Source organism: Hippoglossus stenolepis, chromosome 3 (genome assembly GCF_022539355.2).
Source record: "Hippoglossus stenolepis isolate QCI-W04-F060 chromosome 3, HSTE1.2, whole genome shotgun sequence".
NCBI lineage: Eukaryota > Metazoa > Chordata > Actinopteri > Pleuronectiformes > Pleuronectidae > Hippoglossus > Hippoglossus stenolepis.
In genome coordinates, this window is record NC_061485.1 from 26,698,727 (window position 1) to 26,720,182 (window position 21,456).

A 21,456-nucleotide genomic window follows, 5' to 3' on the forward strand; every position below is an offset into this window, starting at 1 on the left:
TCTCTTCAGCATACTTCTCATATTAAAAGAAAACAAGTTACACAAATGAGACAGATGGTTCTTGTTTGTGATGACAGTTGCAATTCTTTCTCCCCGAGCCCTCCTCCCCTCGTCTTCCCTCTCGGCTTTCCTCTGGTGTCTCTGCTGCTGTTTTTTTCTTCTTCTTCTTTGCCCTGAAACAGCCACGTTGTGCAACATGAGTGTGGTGGGCAAGAGTCGGGCTCGTGGGCATCGAGACACGGACAACAGGAGGGCACTGGAGCAGCAGACTTTCTATTACCTCGCTGTGTTTTGCCTTCTTTCGTGCTGTTTCCATCCATGTCTGCTATGAACTGTATTCTCCTGGTGCTAATTTGCATGCTCTAAATAAGTTGTCAGCACCAATTGCAAATACAGGAAAGGACAGGAACCATTAGCGTCCACACCCGTAACTTCTGTTTCATGATCACAATGACACAACTTCCTGCAATGCAGCTGCAAAGGTTAAATCATCAACACTGATAGCTGCACATGAACATCATTTAGGAGGAAAAAAACAGGTTGTTGTCACATGGCGTCTATTTTCATGAGGGGGCCGAAGAGCAGGGTAACGATGAGCAGTTATGTGGGGATGGTTCAGCAGGGGAGGCGAGGACAGCCGATCAGTGGACGGATTTGAGGACACTGTGGGAGAGTTGTGACACAAGCACACAGGAGAGAGGTGGATAACAGGAGACTGGTGGTTGATTTAGTGGAGTGATGTACTGCAGGTGACCCGCAGCAGCTTACTGTCCACATTCCTCCAGTGTGGACCTGTAAACCCCCTGTGGGCTGTGACAGACAGACCCGCACGCAGAGAAGACTCCACACAGAAACAAAGAGGTGCAGCCTGAACATTTGTGAAATCATGAACTTCAACTGACTAAACCCTGAGCTTCAACATGCCAGTGTTGGGATTCACGTGTTCACCGTGATGAGGCAGGGCATCGTAGATGTGACTGACAGCAGCAGCACCGAACAACATGCAGACAAGTTCACCTCTGAGAGAGAGACAGCATGTTTCCTAAATGTAATACCTGTAACTGGTGCAGCATCAACTCCAGGCTCAGTCTGATATTATAGGACTAATATATAGTTTAATAATAATAACAGTTGCTGTACAAAACTGCATAAATTCTCCCTGAATGAGCAAAGATGCAATGCATGCTGGAAAATAAAGTTGCTTGTTATTATGATTCATTTGCAATTCAGATATTACACAGATAAGGTTTCAGCTTTATGAATAAATATGAATGACAAGAATGTCGCTCAGTGGAGCGCATACTTCTGTCAGGGCCTAACAGCCCCTTCATGAGACCACATTTAAATTCAATTGATCTGGATTTCTATTTGGATCTGCACCAAATTAAACACACTTTTTTTTCCATTAAGATCCATGATTTATTTTCTGAGAAATCAAGGAAAATGTCTTTGTCAAAAAAACAACCAATGTTAAAGAAAGTCACACAAAATTCCTCCAACATCTCCATAATCAAATCCATTTACAGTTAAAGAGAGACTGCACACTTAAATGTGTTTGAGAGCAGTAAACCAAGTTATATTATTAAGTTATATTATATATATGTATATAAATTTCAATCGAAGGTGGGCGGCCCCCAACCACCTGTGACCGCTTGTGAAAAGAGGATCTGGAAAGGGATGAAAACAACCTCCTTGGCAGAGGTATTTATTATTGAGCTGTTACTCCTCTGCATGCACTCATCACAATCATGTAATCAGGCAGCATCCCAGTCACTCCCATCACATCAGCTGACCAATCATGCAGCAGATTCTGATAAACAGGAGGTGATGTTGGGTAACTGCACGTGACGGGTGTAATGTTCGGAGAGACCAGCGAAGACTCGAGACTTGACGTGGATCAAGTTGACAGTGAAACCGATCCAGGTGTGAGTGTTCGACTGTGGCTAACACTCACACAAACACATTTGATCCCAGCACGGACAGAACAGACAAGGAGGGAAAGTGACAACACACAACTCCAACATACACACACACACGTGGAGGATCCGGCTGTTGATGAGGGCTTTAGCTGCCACAGCTTCACCTGTGGATGCTGGTATGGATCACTCTGAGCTGACCTCTCTCTCTCTCTCTCTCTCCCCCTCTCTAGTGCTAAGAGCAATGCATCTGTCACCAAGGAGATTTCGACTAAACTGTGGAAAACTTTCCCTTAACACCTGGGCGCACACACACACACCTAAATACGCACACATCTTCAGGTGTGTGTATGTGTATGTGGGTGACAGGGGCTGGAGTGTGTGTGTTACATGTATCTAATAGCCAACAGCAATCGACTGTGTCAAAATAATCCTTGCAGTGACCAGTGGTAGCGTCAGACATGCACACACCATACATACACACACACACTCTCTCTCTCTCTCTCTCTCTCTCTCTCTCTCTCTCTCTCTCTCTCTCTCACACACACACACACACCGCTGTTTTAGAACACAAAACTACATGTTCAGATCTCTAAACAGCAGCAACAATAATGACCAAAAGTAGACAAAATTATATTCTTGAAAAATACATTTAAATTCTTTAAAGAGTGAATAAAGACAAGAGAATCGTGAAAAAGAGGAATTAGGTGACTGAATGCATGAGTGAAACATGAACAAATAGATGGATAGGCCAAGTGAAAGTCTGTATATGAATCACTACCTCAGTCTCTGTGTATTATCCATGATTTTACGTAAAATTAACAATTCCTTTTCTTAAATATTTTATCGGCAACATTAAGGCTGCACATTAAACATATTCAGTAAAACACAAGAGAATTAATTCACAAAACATAAAGAAGTTTATGTTCCTGAGTGACAGGGTCAGTTATGTGCCTCATGGCATCAGTGTTCAGTAAAAACTGAATGATAACGAACCAGTCACAATCAACACCAAATAAATAATAATATTAATAACAAATACATTTGAATCATTTGAATAAAAATTAACATTTGTTGCTGTTTGAAATATAAGCCTGGAGCTTTTCATATAACCTGAAAACACAGCTACACCCATGTTGTAGCTGAGAGATACTTTCCCCATGGTTTACAATACGGCCTGGTTAGAAATAAAGGTGGCCCCTGTCTGTTTTCTCTCAGTGCGGCCCCTCCTCCTACCTGCTGGAGAGCATTTAGCCCGGGCCGAGCGGGCCAAGCCTGCACCTCTACACCACAGCCAACAGCTACATGAAAACCACATTGTGTTCCATGTGTTGGCAGGAGCTCTGGACACTGGAACAGCAGAGACTGTCAAAGGTTCAGCACCGGCACGGCTAAGCAGGCTGTGTCCTCGCCTCAGCCAGCAATGATTTACTTTCATGCACGCACGCACAAACACACACACACACACACTGACAGATATACAGATAGTTGCATGGCCCCCGCACTGTGTAGCTGAGATGTCTGAATACTGATTTAGTGCTGAGCTCTGATAAACTGCTAAAAATCCTCAGCGTGCTTTTCATCACAAGTCGGTATCTCTGCAGATCATCATAAAATTGTCTCCTAAAAATGGGTGCAGCACACACACACACTCTGCATGTGGAGAGTTGCCTATGTGGGTGTGCATGTGTGTGTTCCAGGTTTCTCAAATGTCTTGGTGCGTTGCCTGGTCATTACATCCCCACTTCTGCCTGCTCCCTTCCACCCAGAAAAGACGCTCCACCAGGCTCGAAGGTGATTGGTCGACCCCAGAGGACAAAACATTTAGACACATTTGTCAAACATGATGAAGACCAATGGAGGCCAGGTGGTGTCTCTCTGCATTTGTGTGTGTAGAGGGCTAAGGAGCATCTGTGGCGTGTGCGTGTGTGTGTACACCAATATTTCAGCAGAGAGGAATGCCCTTCGTTCAGCCTGTGTGATAATTAATGGCTGTCAGCGTCTCTTTAGCGCAAGAAGGCGCTGACAGACAGCACTCGAGAAACGCAGGGAATGTGTGAACGCCTCACAGGGGTGGATGAGGGTGGCGGAGGGAGCCGAGGTGGAGGGGGGGCAGATGCTCCAGGTCACCAAAACTGGGATATCACCCTCATTTATTTGCCGTTTGACGAATTCCTGGACATGTGTGTAAGAGGTGTGAGAGAGATACTGATCTCTCAGCACCAACGTTACAGCAGAGTCTGAGAGACATAGAGAGATAAGTGTAGGTTGAGCAACACATTTTAAACTATCTACACTTTATAAATAATTAACGGAGGAACCTATTTTCAGCGCTGTATAGTTCTGCCTCTGATATGTCTTTTTACACAATGATTCACTCATATGGTAAATTACATACAGACTTCAAACATATATGATGAAAACTAAAAGATGAACATGACTCTCGAGAAGCAGCAAAGTAACCCATACCCCCCTAAGCCAGTTTTTTGATCATTTAATCTTTTCATCAATTACCACAAGACATAGTAGCAAACCAGTAGAGCCTTGATGTTAGATGACATTGCAGCACTCATCACCTCACTGGTTGTGTTTGGCCAGTTTATTATTTGCTGGCCTATTTCCTTACAAACCCTAACCCAAAAAACAGTTACCGGCAATCGTCTCTGATTCATCAATCAATTCTGTCGATTACTGACATTATTTGATATCATTTAACGAAACACAGGTCCCAAATGGCAACAGAATCTTTTCACCGAGAGGAAGCAAAAGCCTCACAGAGAGCTACTGAAAACGCTTATTGGCAAACTAGCTTGGACTTTGATGATGTTATTACAGGGCAACGATTTGAACTTATACTTTAAAATATTGGTCAAATATTATTAGCTCTGCCTTCCTACCACAGTCCAAAGACATGCTGATTGGTTTATGGTTAATTGCAGACTCTAAGTTGTTTGTAGGTGTGAATGTGAGGGTGAACGGTTGTCTCTTTACAGTAAGTTGGCCCTATACGATATGCTGGCGACCTGTTCAATATCAGCTGAGGATAAGCAGTATGTATGTAAGGATGGTCCAAAATAATTTGTTACTAACAATGTTGTTGCTTCCATTGATCAGAAACAACACTGGATGTACAACTTCATGGTGACTTGTCTGAGGCTACGTTGAGTTCTCATTTACACACATTCAGTCCAGCTCCTTATACAGTATCCACTTGCTTAACTCAAGCTGACCCACAATCTACTTTTAATGAACTCCATTCAACAGATCACCTATTTAAACAAAATCAGACTGCGAAAGACTGAGTGTGTAAATGTATCTTTACCCTCCTGAAGAAAAGGTCGATAACAATCTTCAAACGTTGTCTTCACACACAAATGCGACTGAATGAGAAAATGAACCTACATGTTCACACTGATCATTTTGTAAAAGTATTTCAAAATAAATAAAGTTTTTATATCCTGTGAAGAAATGTTTTTCTTTTGCAGCAGGAAGAAACTTGATCATTCATCTCAATGTGGTGTTGATTAAACTTAGGAAACTCCCTGCTGACCTCTGTTAAATGCCTTCTGCTGTTATTAGACCAGATCATGTACATGGTTAATTAGTGGGTGACCTGTACTAGAATAGGATCCACCATGAATGGTGGATCCTATAATCCCCTCCAAGCTGAAGTGTGACAAACCACTCTTCATCCAAGGTAATTTATAAAGACTAGATCAACAGAAGATATGTTACTGCTGAGTAGGACTCATCAAGATGAGTAGACATGATGTGGAAAATCATCATTGACTATGTTACAGAATAAACCTCTTTATAAACAGTGCATGTAATTAAAAAAGTGATTATTGATCACAAGTCATCTGGACCAGGACTCCACTCTTGATTATTTCAGGCTAAAATACAATTATCAAGCTTATATAATACTGTTTATTCTCATCCAGCCAGAGTAACATCCAGCAAACAGTTTTGAGTGTTGATTGGTTAATTCTGGATGATGTTTGAATAACAATTCACTTTTATTTTGAAGTTTAATTGTGAGATTCTTAGACATATTTTATTTGTGCATCTTTGTGTTGCTTCAGTGTCACAGCTTGCATTTGTCTTTGTACTTCTAACATTATCAATCCCAATGTCATTACCCAGGTATCAGTGTGTATGTGTTTGTATAGATAGGGGGTCCATGGCATCACAGCATCAGCGTCACTGTGTTATACACGGGCACTAACACCTGATGATGTTTGGTTGATCAGCACCTCCTACTGGCTATGCATGTCATGACATCATTCAGCTGTTGTGTCCCCAACATTGAGGGTGAAAACTGCCACTAAGACATGAACTGATATCAATCACTCGTATTACTGAGAGAAAACCAGATATTTGTACACAAGGTATGCTAAACACTTTGAACTATAGTGCCACCTATTTGCATGTGTTACCTTTGGTTTTGTTACAAACTGATAGAGGATAACATCTCCTGTGTTAGAGGGTGAAATAAAATCACTTGTTACTTGATGCCATTGAAATATTAAAAGTAAGCTAACATACAGAAATAACTTTGAAAATCATGTAAACTGATTTTATATATATATATATATACCAATAAAAACCAAGGGGAAAAGTGGTAAAGGCAATTAAGGTATAAGTTTAATATTTTTGAAAAGAATGCATATACAAAGAACAAAGACTTTAGACAAAGCATTTGGTTTTGCACCAAAACAACAACAGGTTATAATAATTATATTGACTCGGGCTGGACGTCCACCCAACTCTAAGCCACCAGTAAAGAAAAACAAGAACCAACCAATCACAAATAATCTTTATCAAACAGTCTCTCTGCCATTGGAGGTTTTTATTCAACTAAACCAATCAGTGGTTTTCTTGGTATAAACTGGCAGCTAAGAGTTCAGATGAGTTCCGACCCCTAAATGTAAAAGGAGTGAAAGTAACCTTTTTTTAATATATTTATATATATAAAATAAAAAAAACAGCACAAAAAGAAATAATGAAGAAAACAAAAAAAGATTTTGGTAAAAACACCTGGAGCCTACATCAACATCGTGTGCCAGCTTACATTATAATTACATCTGTTAAACCTATCATTTAAAACAGAGACCAAGGTTCAGCTACACGCAGCGCAGCACACTTGGAATGGGTACGACAGACTGGACAGCCCTTCACACCGCAGACACTCGGCCTGGATACAACAACACACTGCAGGAGGCCACCAAATTCTGACTTGGCACAGAAATCTGGTGGAAATTCGTCTTCATTTGTAAGTCGTCTACATATGGAACTTCAGCCAAGAAACGGTAGTTTTTACCCAGATGCCTCTGCTGTACCCATTCTAAGTGTGAGGGGATGACGGTGTTTAAACAGTGCCCTGCTTTACTCTCCCTCGGTCCCTGGCAACACATGAAGAACACACCGCTTGTTCTGCTAACACTGTTTAAGTTCCCTGCATCTAAAAGGCCAATTCCTGTGGTCGACTAGCGGACCCATTACTACTGGATGCCTTTAGCTCAAGTGATTACCACACTCCAAATGGACTGCACATAGAGGACTGAAGGGTCGATGGCGATATTAACCTGTTCGACTTCCTCATAGAAAGAGAGCTGTGAGGAGTTTTAGCCTGACTGTTTGAATGAATGAGTCCTATCAGACCTACACAGTTTCTTTAGTGGTTCAGGGTGCATCTATCTGGAACATGAAATAAATATATCTCAGACTTGTCGTTTGTTTCAGGAGGAAAGAGGGTGTTGGCAAATAAAACTACTCTGTTTGTAATTCCTCGAGGAACATAGGGGTCAGGCGATGTGTGCTCGTCAAGGGGGGTGGGGGTGGGGGGGCAGGACGACCAGCAGCATGAGCAGCCACCAATCAGTTGGCTGGGGCGGGGCTTATTTCCATGGAAGCTTTACAGTGGCGGAGGACAACTAAATGGCCAGGCCTCTTGAAATTGATGAGGCCACAACACTTACTGAATTAAGATCAATCTATCAAACGCTTGACAGAGTGAATTCTACTTGGGTGTAAGCTTGGTATCTGGATCACCTCCTGCTGAGAGCCCACAGCGGCCTATTGGCCAAGTTAGGTTCATCTTCTGTCCCAACTCAGACCTTGGGGTGAGGCTTCTTTTATTATTGCAGAGAATTATCTGAAACTTGGTCAGCTGTTTTACTTCTTGTGGAGGACAATGCTGTCAACCAGCTTTAGTAGAGCAAGGGAAAGGGGTTTGGGGGAAGGGGTGTGTGTGTGTGTGTGTGTGTGTGTGTGTGTGTGTGTGTGTGTGTGTGTGTATGTATGTATTTAAGGATGTGTTGTATGTGTGAGTGATCTGAAAAAAGGTAGGAGCCTCTCATAGCAGCACACATTTGCGTTTCTTCTTGGGCTCTGGGGGCTCCAATGCAGCCAATATCGCCTCATCAAACACATTCTTTAGGCCTTTCTGTGAACACAAACACACAAACACACGGGCTCAGTGAGGGGGCATCGCAAACAAGCACACACACACAGACACACAAAAAGGTCAAATAAAAAAAGGCTGAGCAAGCGATCAGCTTGAACAGAGGCAGAATAACCAGGTGAAAACAGAAGAGTCACTGAACATCATTTATTGGGGGTTTCATAAACACAATGCAAGACCTGCTGGGGACAAAAAAAAATTAAACAATAATGCAAATAAATGACAAACACCTTATTGTGGTTGTTTCAGTAAATGGGAGAGGGGTTAGGGATAAAGTTTCAACATATATAACATGCATGTGTAGGTGCAGTTGAAATCAACCAAGAAAGTGGAGGAAAAACACAACTCAGTCCCTGATGCCACAGCAACACACAAACACACACAAACACACACGGCAGCCTTTTTATTCCACACCTCCTGTGTTTTCTCCTTGGCTCTATTCTTCAGATTGATACTGATGACTAATACCCTGCAGGAACACATCCAGACTCAAGAGAAAATATACAAGTAAAAAAACTTAACCATGTTTTTTCTCTTTTTGCCCCTGAGCGGAGCGGCTTACACCATGAGCTCAGTCATGTGAAGTAACCAGAGCTGCTCCGACACAATGCTGCACTATGCAATAAACCAGTAAACCAGTAAACCAGTAAGCCCCTCAGCCTGGCTCAACTCGCTGTTAAATTCTTCTCTGACAAAGCACTGGAACAAGAAGGGAGCCAGAGAGAAGAGAGCAAGTTCATCTGTCCTTTATTAATTTGTTATACAGGTCATTTCACACAATCATAGCTTTTATATTATCTGGACTTCTAACAAGGCAGGATATGCACCACAGTTGATGGCACGTTGATGTCGTATATAGAGAGCATTGGGCCAAATAAGACAAACCATTGTATTTAGAATATTTAATCTTAAAAGAAACTTGAACCAAATGAACCAATTTGGAAATCAATAGTATTCTAGTACCAAAAAGTACAAGATGTCATCTAGTGGTTATAATAACGAAATGGCCAAACACACTATCTGACATTAGCATTTAAAAGTCCTGCAGTGCATTCACAAAGTATTTAGAAACCCTTTACTATTTTCACATTTTTATGTTGCAGCCTTATGCTTCGAGTGTTTCAAATGTTTTACAAAGAAAAGATCAAATATCACACTGACATATTTAGACCCTTAACTCAGTGTTTAGTTGAAGAACTTTATGCAGCGATTACAGCCTCAAGTCTCCTCTAGTATTGTTTTCAAAGATGTTGATTGGGATATAAATCCAATTCGCTGATTGTAAAATGGACTTTCAAGCTCAGTCTCTGGACCAGGTTTACTTTAAGGATATCTCTGCACCTTGTTCAGTCTTCCCTTAACCCCGATTCTGCTGGAAAAAAACACCAACAACTACTACGCAATCTGATGCTGCTTTACCGTTAGGGTGGTATTGGAATGGGAATGATCCCTCCATTCTCTGTCCTTTGGGTGCTTTCACGCATCTCTCCGTATGGATGCTTTTGTGTGACCACTGCCAAGAAGCCAAGATTGATAAGAGTGCAACAGTGATGCTTGTTCTTCTGTACGTTTCTCTTTTCACATCCAGAGTGACCATCAGGTTCTTGGCCTCGTCTATTACCAAGACTATTATCCCTCAATCTCTAAATTTGTCTAAATCCTGGTTAAACCAAACGTCTTCCATTTAAGAGTGGATGGAGGACACTGAGGCTCTTAGAAAATAACCTTTAATGCAGCAGAAAGTGTTTTTGTAGTTTAACCCAGATCTGTGCCTCGACACAATCCTGTCTCTGAGCTCTGGAGGTAGTAGCTCCTTCAACCTCATGGTTTGGTTTTTGCTCTGATATACTTCATCAGCTGTGAGACCTTGTATAGATAGTGAGTGTTTTTCAAAAGCATTAGTCAATCATTTATCTTAATTCTTATTTCATTTATTTTCATTCAAGATGTAGAAACATCTAAAGAAATAGGTGTCTGACTCAAATTTCAAGTAATAGCAAAACAACTGAATACTACCATCAATGTGATATTTCAGTTTTTCCTTTTTAAACAATTTGAAAAACAAATCAGGTGTTGCTTTGTTATTATCGTGAATGAGTGCACTGTATATGTAACCATAGTCATACTCTTACGCTGTGTTTATCACCACATCACTTCAAGCCCTATGAGACAAATTGTGATTTGTGAATATGGGCTATACAAATAAAATTTGATTGATTGATTGATTGATCAATAGTAGTACAAAAAATACATTAGCATTAGAAATGGAAGCTCTGTTTAGTGTATAGATCATTTTCTATTTGAAGCCACTGCCCCTCGCCGTGGTCTGAACCCACCCCCCACATTCACTACTACTCCAGGATAGAAGGGAGAGAAACTAAAACAATGGCTACATCCCAAATTACATCCTGCATCCTCTGTAAGATTCAGTTTGACTGCTGGCCAGGGGCCACATGAATGAAGCACCGGACCGAAGTAGGAAAACTAAAAATGCAAGAAGATTTACAATTTAAACTAAGTGGACATAAATCAGTCCAGAAATAAGATATGAAGTTAATTACCACAGTAAACAAACTAAATGTCAGCAGTTGGAGGTCAGGCAACAAGTCACTGAAGTGTAAAAAGGCAGTAGAGTGAATGAGGCCAGAACACAGATTAGTTGCAGTAGTAGTTAGTGGCAGGGGATAAGACTAATATCAGTATGATGGACTGGTTAGATGTCTGAGATTGGGACTAGGTTAAAAAAGCAGCACATGTAAAGAGATAGAGTGAGGAGAGGAGAAGATAAGAAAGGAGAAAGAGGGGGTAAAGGAATGAGAGAATAAGAGCAGTCATGAGAGAAGTGGCACAGAGAGTTTAAAATATACAGCATTTCCCTTTTCCCTGCGTCTCAGGTGGCTCAAGGGCAGCTAGGATAGCTTCGTCAAATACATTCTTCAGCCCTCGCTACAACGACAGGAGAAAGGAAGAGAACAGCACAGTTAGCACAGAAAACACAGAGAGGGGTAGGTGGGAGAGAGGAGAAGAGGAACATGGCAGAAGGAGGAGGAAACACAGAGACCTGTAAGAGATACATGACCACTGTGTGAAGGAGATGCACAAAGATGGAGGCGGAAGTGCAATAGTGTTGAGCTCAGAGGCGGCAGTCGTTCAACAGTGGGCTGAATGTGAGGTGTGGACCGAATGCTGAGATCCCAGACAGGAAACAGGAAATGACATCAGCAGCTATGCAACAGTAGTGCCAGGGGAGGGGTGGAGGAAGGAAGGAGCAGAACAGGGAGTTGAAGGGGAGGGGGGGGGACACCTCAGCCCCATCAACACCATTGTTCTCTGTGTGAGTGAGTGAGTGAGTAAGGCGCAACTCATCTTATCATTTGAGTCGTGTTCTTATCATTACCTACCTAGAGTTTCTATGCATCAACTACATGAGCAGATCAACTCATAAAACATTGACTGACTTTTTTAACCCTATTAAAACCTGAGGCGCAGAGTAAAGACAACCTCTATAATCCAAGCATTGTTTGAAAACATTGACCTAAAACCTAAAAAGGGTTTTCTGAAGAGCTGACAGAATTGCCCATGTTAACAAACACTTTTATTTCTCAGCCTCTGAATTACATGAAGTTAGCTTAAACAATTGGCCTTCATCGTAGATTTTTAAAGTTTCCCTACACTCCATGAACAGTTTAAAAAAACAATGAAGCTGGCTAACTTGCCAAGATCTCCCTTTTACCTCCTCCTCTTCAAACATGTCTCTTACTGACTGAGCCTTGGTCAGGTTGTGATGGCAGTCTTTAAGTCATATGTCATTGAGTTGTTTTTTTTTCTTCATATTTTAGTTTTAATATGAATTTGCTAATCCAAATCCCTCAAAGCCTTGTCTGATACCTCTACGAGCACACATTCAACTCTGGTTGTGGGAGGCAGAGCCTCTGTACAGGGAAGGTTTCTAAGCTATATGAAGACAGCTGATGATTTACTATTTGTAACATCGCTGAATTCACAAGGTAGAACAGTCACTGAAACCAAACCAGCATGCAAAATAAACCAACCACAGCGTGCACAGGCCAGGGGGACATGTGGACAGGTTCCTCTTTCCTCCACTTTCTTTTTTGGTGTGAATGGAGTGTATGAGAGACTGCGAATTGTGTATATGTACATAGTTACTGTGTATTACCTGTGTGAGGGCTGAGCACTCCACATATTTCACAGCCTTGAGGTCTCTCGCCAGCTTCTCGGCTGTCTCCGGGCCGATGGGCTTCTGCTTGTTCTTGGCCAGCTTCTCTATAGTTGAGGGGTCATCCCGCAAGTCAATCTGCGTCCCAACTAGGAGGAAGGGGGTCTTTGGACAGTGATGGGTGATCTCTGGAACCCACTGGATAAAAACACAACATGCACACATGCTTTTAACATCAGATTTGTAATAGTGGGTTCTTCCATGCTTAATCAAGTTTGAGTCACTGTTAATGACGGTCAGATCCACTAGAAAAATAACAGTCCAACTTCTGCCCCGTTTCTGAAAAATGTCCTCCAGTCTCTGCCAGATCACCTATTTCCTTTTTATGTCCATATTGGATATCTTGTCTACTGGACAGAAGAATTTGAGCAACTCAAAAAAAGTAAAGATAATTATTTCTTCTCATTCAACAACCTCTTATGAGCCTCTGATCGTGTCTTAGACTTAGGCTTAGTCTAAGGAGAACAACACAGTTGCCGACCGTTACGATAGTAATTGAATCAGTATTCAAATGCAGTGTTTGTTCACAACCACAAAAATCCCAATAGCTCTTGGAATAAGACGAAAAACTTGTTTTTATTTGGTCATTATGGGTGAGTAGAGATTGATGTTTGAAAATTAAATCTACAAAACAATAAAGTTTGCAATAAGTAAAAGCTGTGACCATGTGTGATCACATCTCACTTCACTGCTCTGTGAGCAAATAAACAACATTTGTGTTCGTGAAGACCAAATTCTGTTGTTTTTACTGAGTGTAAGTTTACACATGTGTCTGATGACTTTGTTAGTGTGTTGGTGAGTGCGTGTGTGTGTGTGTCAAAGAGAGAGAGTAAGAGAGCGGGTGGAGCCAGGAGAGGCTGAATAAAAGAATGAATGTGTGCAGCTATGAAAAAAGATTTCACTCAATTAAGAAAAGTATCGATGATTATGTGGTGATCAGTGATAATATGGCTAAAACAAATCAACGTTTAAACTGTAGTGGATCAGAGACGTCAGCTGAGTTGGTGTTGTGTGTGTCAGTGCAAGAGAGAGAGAGAGAAAGAAAAGTGAGCGAGCAGAGTCAGGATGGACTGAATGAATATAACATTTGATGTAGTATATAATACGTGCCAGTTCCAAGGTTAATTTATACAGTTGAATTAATTCTCTGAGGCAGGCCATTAGGTTAACAAAATAAAATGACCCCCCCTCCAATCACCCAACCCTAAGATTTAAGAATTCCTGATAAATTAATAAGGAAAAAACTTAGAACAAAACATTCATTATTCAGTTAAGAAAGGAGCATGGGCTGCACTTGCCTTTTCTTTAACGTTTTCAAACGAGGAGGGGGACACAACAGAGAAACAGACGAGGAAGACATCTGTCTGGGGATAACTCAGAGGTCGTAACCTGTCGTAGTCTTCCTGACCTGAAAAAAAGAACACATCCAAAAATGTAAACATTTTCACAGGACTCACCTCTGTCTAAACCTGAGAACTAACTGAAACTATCACACTAGAAATCAACAAATGTTAGTCTGTGGATGAAATATAAAGACATACTTTTTATTCATTATTTAATTTTACTGCACTGTACAGTGCATGATGACAGGGGCTTAATAGACAATAATTGCATAAAATGGAGACCCTGGATGAACCAATTTAAAGGGATGGTTGGAAAAATAAGACAAACCTGCTGTATCAAACAAGCCCAGAGTGTAGGGCTCGCCTCCAATCATTACAGTAACAGCATAGTTATCAAAGACCTATAACACACACAACAAAACCAAGGGTTAGTTATTATAAATGATCTATACATTATGTACAAATACATTTTGTGAGAAACATGGTATTGATAGTGAAACACTGAATGAGAAGTTATCTCTTCTAAGTAAATATCATTCAATATTGTTAGAATGGCTCTACAGCTGCACTATCTTGCTGCAGATGGTCAAACCCAATTTTACTATGGTTTGACGCATGTTGAAGGCAGCATAAAAACACAAGATACATTTATTGTTAAGTATTCAGAAGAACCGTAGTGCTCAATAAAAGCAAATGACCTGGAAGACTGACTTCTTGTTAATGTTTACAGTTATCATTAACACTAGCTAAAAGGCTAACCTGTCTAAACAACTGTCACAAATAACCTGCAATTAGATTAATTAAGACTAATTATTTGGTTCATAGGGTTCATCAGATCATCCGGTTTTCTATTGTTCAGAATTAAAGGCATTTCATTATAACAAATACATCAATCTAAATTGGTAAATTGTGCACAGAGGAAGTGGAATAGAAATCATCTGTCAACTGTGAGCGAGCAGCGGCTAAAAGATGGACCATATTTACATTCCGTCAGTAGAAGTTCTGTCAATCAGTGTGCACACACTTACCGTAGGTACATATTCAGAGGGAAACTTGTTTGTGGTGTAAGAGATGAGCAGGCATGTTTTACCCACAGCACCGTCCCCAACTACAACACACTTGATGGTCTGCATAGCTGCGTTTTACAGTCTTCGCTACTCATTCAAGATCTGGGAGAGAAAAACAAAAGGAGACACAACTTCATTAGTTAATGGCACTGAGAGCAAATATTAAAACTGCTGCCCACAGGGTACAGCCTCTATAGCTTTTTTTTACAACACTGAATCAAAGTGGATGAAATAAGTAAACATGACACCAAATACAGTGGAAACCGCTTTTTGTGATCACGTTTGTGCCAAACTGATCACTATAAACGGTCGATTACCATAACCAAATTATGTAGCATCTGTATGACAGTCAGAGAACTTGAGGGAAGGTAACAGCCCTTTTTAAGATAAGGGGCGATATCACATTGCTCACTCACGTATGCACGCAAACACACTCACTTTTCTCTCTCTCTCACACACACAAACCGACTCAGCAGACGTCTTCGACCAGCTAGTTTAAACGTCAATTTGTTTGAAATGACCGTCACATTATCAATACTTATCAACACATAATGATCGATACATTTGAGTGAGCACATTAAGCGCTTTGAGTGGTCATCAAGACTAGAAAAGCACTATAAAAATACAGACCATTTACAGACAGACCATTCAGCTGATCTCTTTCTGCTACACAGGACTAACTCTCACCTGGACAAAGGGAGCGGCGCATTGGGAAATGTTTTTCAATATTCCAGCACCTACAATACAAAACAGCCTCTCCTTCTGAGAGACAAGCCGACAGAGATGAGGGTGGACTCAAACCTGTTAACTTGGATTACAGACTACCTCACAGGGAGACCACAGTATGTGAAGCTGAGGGACTGCATCTCTGAGACCGTGGTCAGTAGCACTGGTGCACCGCAGGGGACTGTGCTCTCTCCTGTCTTTTTACCGTCTACACCTTTGAGTTCAAACACAACTCTGAGTCATGCCATATGTAGCAGACCTTGTTAAATGGTGCAGGTCGAACCATCTACAGCTGAACCTCCAAGATCAAAGAAGTAGTTGTGGACTTCTGGAGGACCAGGCCACATCTGCAGCCAGTCTCCATCGAGGGGGCTGATGTTGAGGTGGTCAGGACCTAGAAATACCTCGGACTGCAGCTGGATGATAGACTGGACTGGCCAGCGAACACAGACACCCTCCTCCGAAAGGGGCAGAGCTGGCTCTATTTCCTGAGGAGGCTAGGGTCCTTTAACATCTGCAGGAAACTGCTGCTGATGTTTTACCAGTCAGTTGTTGCGAGTGTCCTCTTTTATGCTGTGGTGGGCTGGGGAGGCAGCATGAAGAAGAGACGCTACGCGGCTGGACAAACTGGTGAAGAGAGCTGGCTCTGTGGTGGGCACGGAGCTGAAATCCCTCATATAAGTGGCAGAAAGAAGGACCCAAAACAAACTGCTGGACATTATGGACAATACAGACCACCTCCTTCACAGCACACTGACCAGGCAGAGTACATTCAGTGGAAGACTGCTTTCTCAGTGCTGCTCCACAGACAGACTGAGGAAGTCTTTCATCCTCCAGGCCCCATGACTGTACAACTCCTCTCAGATATTGCAAAACGAGATCAATTAATGCATTAACCATGTCACTAGGCTGCCAGACTCTCACCACTACTGCTTATGTTTATCTAACGCACAACTTTGTATAGCTTCAGTTATTTATCTTCATCTATCTGTATTTATATTTAGCTTCAATACTCTGGCTTAGTTACTTGTCTTTCAATCAGCTTATACATATCTGTATTGTCAATATTCCCATTAGAATATACTTCTTTACAGTGACAGTTTTGTAGTAGTTCTTGTGGCTAGACTTTCATCTCACTGAAGTGTACTTATTCTTGACTCATTTTGATTCTTGTGTTTGACTGTTTAGTGTGCAACTGGATGCTGGAATTTCCCTCGGGATTAATAAAGTATCTGACTATCTATCTAGCCATCACAGCCTTGAATCTTTGGGCATCACTTAGATCTAAATCACAACTTTGTTACAAAATTGACATTTTGTGTGAGCAGGACTTACAGGAGACGAAAAAAGAAGACCACGAGAAGCTCAACACCACATGCTGCTTTCATTTCTTGACAACAAAAAACCCTCGAACAACAGTAGAATGGAATCCTGACCTACATCTGAAGATGCTGTTAACCAAAACCTGTGTAAAAACTCATTGACACTGGGGTATTTATGGTCAGATAACCTCAAGTCCTCAATAAATAACTGCGACTCCCCAATCAAACACACATGGAAGTGTCCTTATGTCAGCATGAGATTTTCTAATTCAAGGGATTGAGGGGCCATTCATAGCCACAGCTGGAGACAGACCATTAAGATAGAAAATAACATGGCATCAATGTACTTCACAGAAAAGATGCTGGGAATGTTGTGGCTGTGCTTGACAAAATGTATTTAGATCAGAAGGAAATAAAAAGAAAAGAGATGGGGGTTGTCTTTATTCCACAAAATGCTGATTCCACAAATCAGCAATTGTCTGAAACAATAAAGATGTCATGGGAAAAAGGCTCATATGATCCTCATCTGACTGGGCATTATGTTTACATATATTACAGCATTGTCAAAAATCATTTAAGGAGTGTCTTGTGACAGTTAAGTTCAATGCTGCAGGGGTGGAAGAAAACTGAATGCATCTTCTGTTATCACTTCAAAAGAAACTTGAAAATAAGATTTAAGTACAACAATGGTCTGATCAACAAAACGGACATACACTACTCTGATGAAGATGTCACCATAAACAAGCACTGCCAGCTGGGTTTTAAATCTCGCCTCACAACTGAACCCCAAACGATTACATTTTCATTTTTTATTTTGGTAAGATGTGATCAGAACACTACCACACACCGATGCTGAAAATGAGCAAAAAGCCAAGTGATCATTGCATGGCAATTTTCAGAATCCATACAGTGTTGTGGTCATGACAGGTCACCTGTTAAGCTGCACAACAGTGTTCCGTTCAGAGTGTCCCTGTACGCCATGACAGTGAGCCAGCAGGCATTCAGCCAAAAACCGGAAACTAAAGTTGCAGCATGGAATTTAGTTAGAGCTGAGAAGATTTGTCAAGTAATAAATGAAAGAAAATAGATTGTCGACTTTCTTAATAATCAATACTTTTTTGTAATTTTCACTGGAAAAATGGCTTGCATTTTCATTTGAAAAGCATGGATCAGCATGGATCACTCAGCGCCTTGCATCCATACTACTCTGGAGTTTGAGAGCTGCTTAAGTTTCAGAAAAACTGCATGTCAAATTTTGGCTTAATAACTCCAGGGTTGTGTTTTAGTCTGGACAGGCAGGAATGAAGATTACGGAAACAATGACATACACACTCACAATCGATTGCTGATTGGGTGTTTTGGGTAATAACGTAGCCTTCGCTGATTTGTTTGGCTCCAATAACATGACACCTTCCAAAAGAAAACATTTGGCATTAGCCTCGCCAACCAAGCTTTACTGACCCTGTTGTCTTTGTAAACGGCTGTTGTCCAGTGAAATTCTGCATTTTACTATTCAAGCAACCTGCGTACACTGGTGGGTGTATTCCCACTGTACATGGTGGTCACGAGATGTGCATTTTCAGGAGTGTTACTATGTATTTTGTCCGTGGAGAGTCTCAGTTATCCAGCTCATGATATATTCAAGTGCTAAAAACAGATCATTGGGATTGGTTGAATTTCTTGAAGATGTTTCAGCTCTCATCCAAGAGGCTTCTTCAGTTCTAACTGACTGCTGGGAGTCCCAGGTGTTTAACTTGTAGGGTCTTTACCTGAGAGGCTGGACTCACCCTGCTGTTGGTTTCCTTGGGAGTCATTATGGGTTGTTGACCCACCCACCCCCTGTGAGTCATGTGTCCTAAAGTGTGAATTGCAGTGAAACTTCCTGGAGATGGAAGCATGTATTTTGCATATAAAACAATCAAATAATTACCTGCATATTAAACCATAATTAAAAATATAATAAATAATAGCTGGTTGCACCTTTTAGTTAATTAAATCATTCTTATTTTACACTTGCTGTTTTCCTGCTGTGATGTGAAAATACCTTCATAAATCTGACCTTGAATTTGTCTGGAACATGGCAGTGCTGCTTGGTGCAGCGTGCATTTTGAAAAACACATAGTATGTGGACCACACCACAGTATTCCCCTATTTCTCCTCCACAAGTTCCAGTATGTCAGCGCTAACCCACTGCAGAGCTCTGCACCACTGTGTGGGGGTGGGGGTGTCATTGAGAGAAGCAGGAGGGACAAAACTGCAAGTGCCAAATGTTTCAGTGTGATCGTGGTTTGACAAACAGTGCACAGGTGATGTCTGCTTACAACACACTGAACAAAGTCATTTCTTTAACATGAATTCATTTGCAAAGTAGGCTAGACTTATCTTTGTAGTCTTTGCAGTCTGTTAGGTCTACATACTATTTAGTGCTGCTGCCTATTAAACAGTCACTACAAATTTATATTCATATTAACCACGAGACCAAAATCCTATCAACTGTCAACTGCGAATGTTCATGGTGAGAGTGGTGGGGGTTTACATCCCCACTGTTGTAAAAGTGACTTCTATTGGTTTGTACGCATCTGCAATGGAAGGGGATTGAATAGCACGGACGTCCTAGTTAACTTCCCTCTGGCAGGTGAAACTATCACTGACAAGGACTGCATCCTGTGAGCAGGTGGCATGAAAGAAAATTGAAAACTTTCCTGCTAGCAATTTGGTACCCTACTCCACAAGGAATACAACAATCACTTATTAAATTGCCTGTATATTTTTGCAGCCTAGTGTATGAGTGAAAGGACAATATAGATTTCCAAACACTTGGTTGGTAATCAGGTAACCCAGAAACATTATTCCTTACAGAAAGCTGGTAAATAACTTAATATGCTGAGGATGAGAAGTGATCCGTCATTCAACAGTGTAAAAACTTGATTTTCATTCAACTATATACTACTATATAAGACCATGTAAAAACTTCTGATGGGCGCAACTGTGAGATATATGACAAACACAATGCAAAACACGTCAGTATGCCGGTGGTCAACAGAGGGTGGCTGCAGCAGCAATAATGCTGCCTGACCTAATCCACGCATTTGTTAGTCGGCCAGCCAGCACCGTGAGGGCAGGTCATCTAATACACGAGAGAAAGCTGCTAACGACCAGCTTGATGTGGCTTTTTACCCCAACATGACACGAACACTGTGTTGAACAGCATCTACCTAAATATCTTTACAACAAAACTCATTCGATGCAAGCACTGTGCATTTCTGTAGACACTTCTACCCGATTTAACATTTCCTTAACAATTGGTCAACGCCTCCCCCTCATTTATCTAAAACAGAGACTGGTTATCTCCAGCACAGTCGAAGAACCCGGCTACATGCAGACCACAAATCAGAGAACCCGCAAGTATTTTTCCTCTGACTTCCACCCAAATAATAGAGCAGTCCGAAAATGGACCGTTACATTAGCGTGGTCAGTTTGAGACATGCCAAACTTTGAGATTAACTAACTAACCATCATCCTGCACGTATCATCGTCGCTTTCCTACCGAAACATTTAAGATCACAACGCAGAGATGACCAGTAAAAGCTTTCGTTAGCGTGGATGCATTAGCCTGAGCTGCTGTATGTCGGCCATATATCCCCGGCCTCAATCTGGCCTAATTTCCTGCCGGTTGCCTAAACCCGCGTTAAAACTCCGAGCTGCCTCTCTTCAAACACAGGCAGTGATATTTGATCCAAACACCAAACTGCACAAACATGATTCCCCAGACTGGGTTTAGATTAGGAGGAAATTACAGACCTGGCGTTTGTTACGCCTCAGCTCGCCAAGCTGCTAACAGCTAACTAGAAACCCCCTACATCTTTAACCATTGACTGACTTTACTTTTAGGCTTATTAGAAGATAAATAACTCACCTATAAATACGATGTAATTAATGTGTAGACACAACTCACTGTGATTGATTTACTAGCCACTACTATCTGCCTGCTTTGCTACCCATCCTCCCCAGTCTGCTTGCTAGCTAGCTAGCTGAGCTAACCTTAGCGGATGCTGTGGCCGGATGATATTTATATAAACTGTCAATTACAACAACTGTCCCACAAATGTACAACTTAGATGTTTATAAGATTCAAAATACAAAGCAACAACCATAACATCACTGTGAAAGAGAAGCGGACGTTAGCCTCTTACCGTCTCCTCTGTTTGTGTCTGTACGCCGGGCGTTGGCAGCTCCGCGCTAGGGGCTTCCCAGTCAACAGCACAGGGACACGTTGCGTTGCGTATTGAAGTCCTACGTAATTACGCTAATTAATTTTACTACGACCAGGCCGCTTCTGTCTAATTAGGGGGGATTAAAACAAACGATCATAAATCATTCAG

General features: G+C 41.4%; 1 protein-coding gene across 3 annotated transcripts in view; it reads right to left on the reverse strand.

Annotated features, from left to right (window-relative positions):
- Positions 1 to 21,370, reverse strand: part of LOC118104534 (cell division control protein 42 homolog) — a 23,409-nt gene extending 2,039 nt beyond the window's left edge. The window contains exons 1-6 of one of the 3 annotated variants that reach the window (XR_007032572.1): positions 21,268 to 21,370; positions 14,988 to 15,128; positions 14,288 to 14,360; positions 13,915 to 14,024; positions 12,557 to 12,754; positions 8,162 to 8,361 (exon numbers count right to left, since the gene is read on the reverse strand). Coding sequence is in view for 2 of the 3 variants with exons in the window: in XM_035151473.2 (XP_035007364.1) it covers positions 8,272 to 8,361; positions 12,557 to 12,754; positions 13,915 to 14,024; positions 14,288 to 14,360; positions 14,988 to 15,092 (576 nt within the window). In the remaining variant the exon portion in view is untranslated. Of the gene's footprint in view, positions 1 to 6,538; positions 8,362 to 9,109; positions 11,326 to 12,556; positions 12,755 to 13,914; positions 14,025 to 14,287; positions 14,361 to 14,987; positions 15,129 to 21,267 lie in introns of those variants that run through there. The other 2 variants (XM_035151473.2, XM_035151474.2) reach the window with 2 other exon arrangements.
- Between the last annotated feature and the right edge of the window lie 86 nt (positions 21,371 to 21,456).